This window comes from Corapipo altera, unplaced genomic scaffold, assembly GCF_003945725.1.
Source record: "Corapipo altera isolate COAL_440 unplaced genomic scaffold, ASM394572v1 131, whole genome shotgun sequence".
NCBI lineage: Eukaryota > Metazoa > Chordata > Aves > Passeriformes > Pipridae > Corapipo > Corapipo altera.
In genome coordinates, this window is record NW_020885111.1 from 140,507 (window position 1) to 143,398 (window position 2,892).

Here is a 2,892-nt window from a genome sequence, read left to right on the forward strand (position 1 = left end):
CCCCCCCCAGCCGGCCCTGCTGGAAGCAATAAACGCCGCGGGAGCGGCCGGGGCCATCCGGTGTCGTGTCCTCTGTCCCCCGGGGGGGGAATCGTGTCCCCCTGGGGGAGTCCTGGAGGGAGGGGGAGTCTTATCCCCTGGCTGCCGTCCTGCCCCCGCGGTGGAGGCTTTCTTGTCCCCAGGGGGGTCCGATCCGCCCCCCAGGGCCGCCTTGTCCCATCCCAGCGGGACCCCCGAGTGCCACCCCCGGTGCCCCTTGTGGGGCAGAGCCGGGGGGAGGGCGAGCCCCGAGACCTCAGCGGGCCCTGCGTGTCTCCCCTCGCCCCCAGCCGTGACCCCTGAGCTCTGTCCTCGGGCTCCGACTCCGTCCCGGTGCCCCAAATCCCAAAATCCCGGTGCCCAAAATCCCGGTTCCGCACCCGGCGCGGCCCCGCCGGAAGTTCCGTCCACAGGAAGTTCCGCTCCTCAAAGACTTCCGGTCCGGGCGCGGGGTCGGAGCGGCCGCGGCGGGGCCGGGGTCAGTTCGGAACGGGACGGGAACGGGATCGGGATCAGGGCGGGAACGGGGATAGAAACCGGGACAGGGCTGGGAACGGGCACTGGGGCTGGGACACGGTTGGGAACGGGATCGGGAACAGGCTGGGAACGGGGACAGGGAGCGGGACAGGGCTGGGAACGGGGACAGCGACCGGGACAGAGTTGGGAATGGGATCGGGGTCGCGATCGGGAACGGGCTGGGAACGGGGACAGGAGCCGGGACAGGGCTGGGAAGACACCGAGACCTGAGCAGGGACAGGCACCGGGATCCTCCGGGGGACGCCGGCACATTACCGGGGGCGCCTGACCGAAGCCAGCCGGGGGCGGGGGGAGGTCTCGGGCAGGACCCTCGGGAAGGACCGGCCCGTCCGTGTCCCCGGGGAGGGGGTCCCTACCCTGTCCCCTCCCGGGGATTGGGACGGGAGGGCCCGTCCCCTCCCGGTCCCGGTGCCATCTCGCGGTCCCGCCGCAGCCATGGCGAACCACGCGCGGTTCGTGGCCCGCACGGTGATGGTGCAGAACGGCAACGTGGAGGCGGCCTACGGAGTCCTCAACAGGTTACGGGAGGGGGGGCAAACGGGGGGGGGGCGGGGGGAGGTTTTGGGAGGCGCCGAGCGAGGTTTTGGGCTCCGGGGGCCCCGTTGAGTTGCAGGCCCCGAGAACAGAAGGCTCCCGGTGTGATCACCCCGGAGGGGTCTCGTGCCTTCAAGTGCCTTCACCACGCTGAAAACCACGGAAAGTGCCCCAATTCCTTCGTGGATCGGGCTCAGCGCTGAATTTCTGGGGCAGGAGGGGGCGGGAGGGTCGGGCCGGGGTTTTCCCATCGGCTCCGCAGTCCCGCTGCGCCCTCCGATGGGGGGTGGGATTGAAGAGAAATAAAGGAGCAGCTCGGTCAGGGAACGGACAGGGGCGTTCCCGAGGATGGGGAGGGAAAGGAGGAGACGATCCCATCGCCGGGCACTCCCACTCCCACCTCCCTTCGTCCTGGCTTTAATGGAGCTCCCGTAGGGGGTGATTCCTTCCCCTTCTCGGGCTCCTCATGGACGGACGGCGAGGAGAAGGAGCCGGGGCATCCATGTGGGAGCCGGGGATCCGCCGGCCCGGCCGCTTCTGGAACACAGCGAGCTGTTCCCGGTGTTTGCGGTGCAGGGGGGGCTGTTCCTCCTCCTCCCTCCTCGCACATCCCATCCCTGCCCCGCCGGATCCTGGCGCAGGACGCGGTGGCCGATGCCGGGTGACCCCCTGACCCCTGTGTCTCTCCCATCCCGCAGGATCCTGGCACAGGACGGGATCGCCGATGCCGTGCGGCGCTCCCGGTACTACGAGAAGCCGACCCGGGAGCGGCGGCGCCGGGCGTACGAGGCGTGCCGGCGGGTGTACTGCGCCGAGATGGCCCGCAAGATCGCCTTCTTGGCGCGGACCAGCCGGCAGGACCCGTGGCTGGGCTGCTGACCCCATAAAACCCAATAAACCCTCATTAAAGCCCCGTGGATTCACCTTGTTTAATGACGGGGGCGGGGCCTCGCGAGATAAGAGGCGTGGTTTGGCGAGGGGGCGGAGCATCGCGAGACAAAGCTCCGCCCACACGGGGGTGCGTGGGTTTTTTTGCCCGGCGGTCACGTGACGCGGGCGGGCCGGAGCCCGAAGGGGGTTCCCCCCCCTCCCGCTCCTCCTCCTTCCCGGCGTCCCCCGCGCGCGCGCGCGCGCGCCGCGCACGCGCCGCGCCGCCGTTTCCGCTTCCGCCCCGACGCGCCGTCACCGTCAGGGGCCGCCGGGCCGGGCCCGGGACCGAGAGCGGGGTGAGGGGACGGGGTGAGGGGGGGAAGCGGGGACGAGGGGCGGGAAACGGGGACGGGGGGCGCACGGGGAGAGCGAACGGGAGCGCGGTGAGGGAGCGGGGGCAGCAGGCGCGCTGCCGGCGGGGACGGGAGCGGCTGAGGGCGGCGGGGCACGGGGAGGCCGCGGCGGAGGTGGCGCCGGGCCCGGCCCGCGCGGAGCCTCCCGGCTCTGTCTGCCCGTGTCATTCTGTCTGTGCCGCCGGAGCCGCGTTTATCTGGCGGTTGTTGGGCCTCGGGGCTGCGGCCGCGGCTCTGCCCTGCCGGGAAAACACCCCCGGAGGTGGTGCTGCCCCTGGGGCTCAGGGGGGACGCGGAGGCTGGAGCGGCGCTAGTTCACTAATTACCCGAGTCCTGTGGTTAATTAGGGTCGTGCTCGGAGGTTTTGGGCTCCGGGGGGAACCCGGGAACCGCTGGAGTCACGTCCTGGAATCCGAAATCCGGAGGGGGCTGGAACTGACTCCTTGGGGACTCCATTCCCAGTTCCAGGAGGGATGACTGACCCCCTGGGCTCCCCATT

At 71.1% G+C, this 2,892-nt stretch overlaps 2 protein-coding genes across 3 annotated transcripts in view; both read left to right on the forward strand.

Annotated features, from left to right (window-relative positions):
* Positions 1-461: 461 nt before the first annotated feature.
* MRPS21 (mitochondrial ribosomal protein S21) lies at positions 462-2,031 on the forward strand. Of its 2 annotated transcripts, none has more exons than XM_027669850.1 (3): positions 462-506; positions 1,010-1,094; positions 1,809-2,031. In XM_027669850.1, exons 2-3 carry the CDS (start codon positions 1,012-1,014, stop codon positions 1,987-1,989), a joined length of 264 nt encoding a protein of 87 aa, XP_027525651.1. In that variant the 5' UTR covers positions 462-506; positions 1,010-1,011; the 3' UTR covers positions 1,990-2,031. The 2 variants fall into 2 exon arrangements, with proteins under 2 accessions (XP_027525651.1, XP_027525650.1); XM_027669849.1 differs by having other exon boundaries at positions 470-517.
* Positions 2,032-2,269: 238 nt separating this feature from the next.
* PRPF3 (pre-mRNA processing factor 3) overlaps positions 2,270-2,892 on the forward strand; it is a 10,094-nt gene continuing 9,471 nt past the window's right edge. Inside the window, exon 1 of the mRNA XM_027669864.1 lies at positions 2,270-2,336. The gene's annotated coding sequence lies outside the window, so the exon portion shown is untranslated. The remainder of the gene's footprint in view (positions 2,337-2,892) is intronic.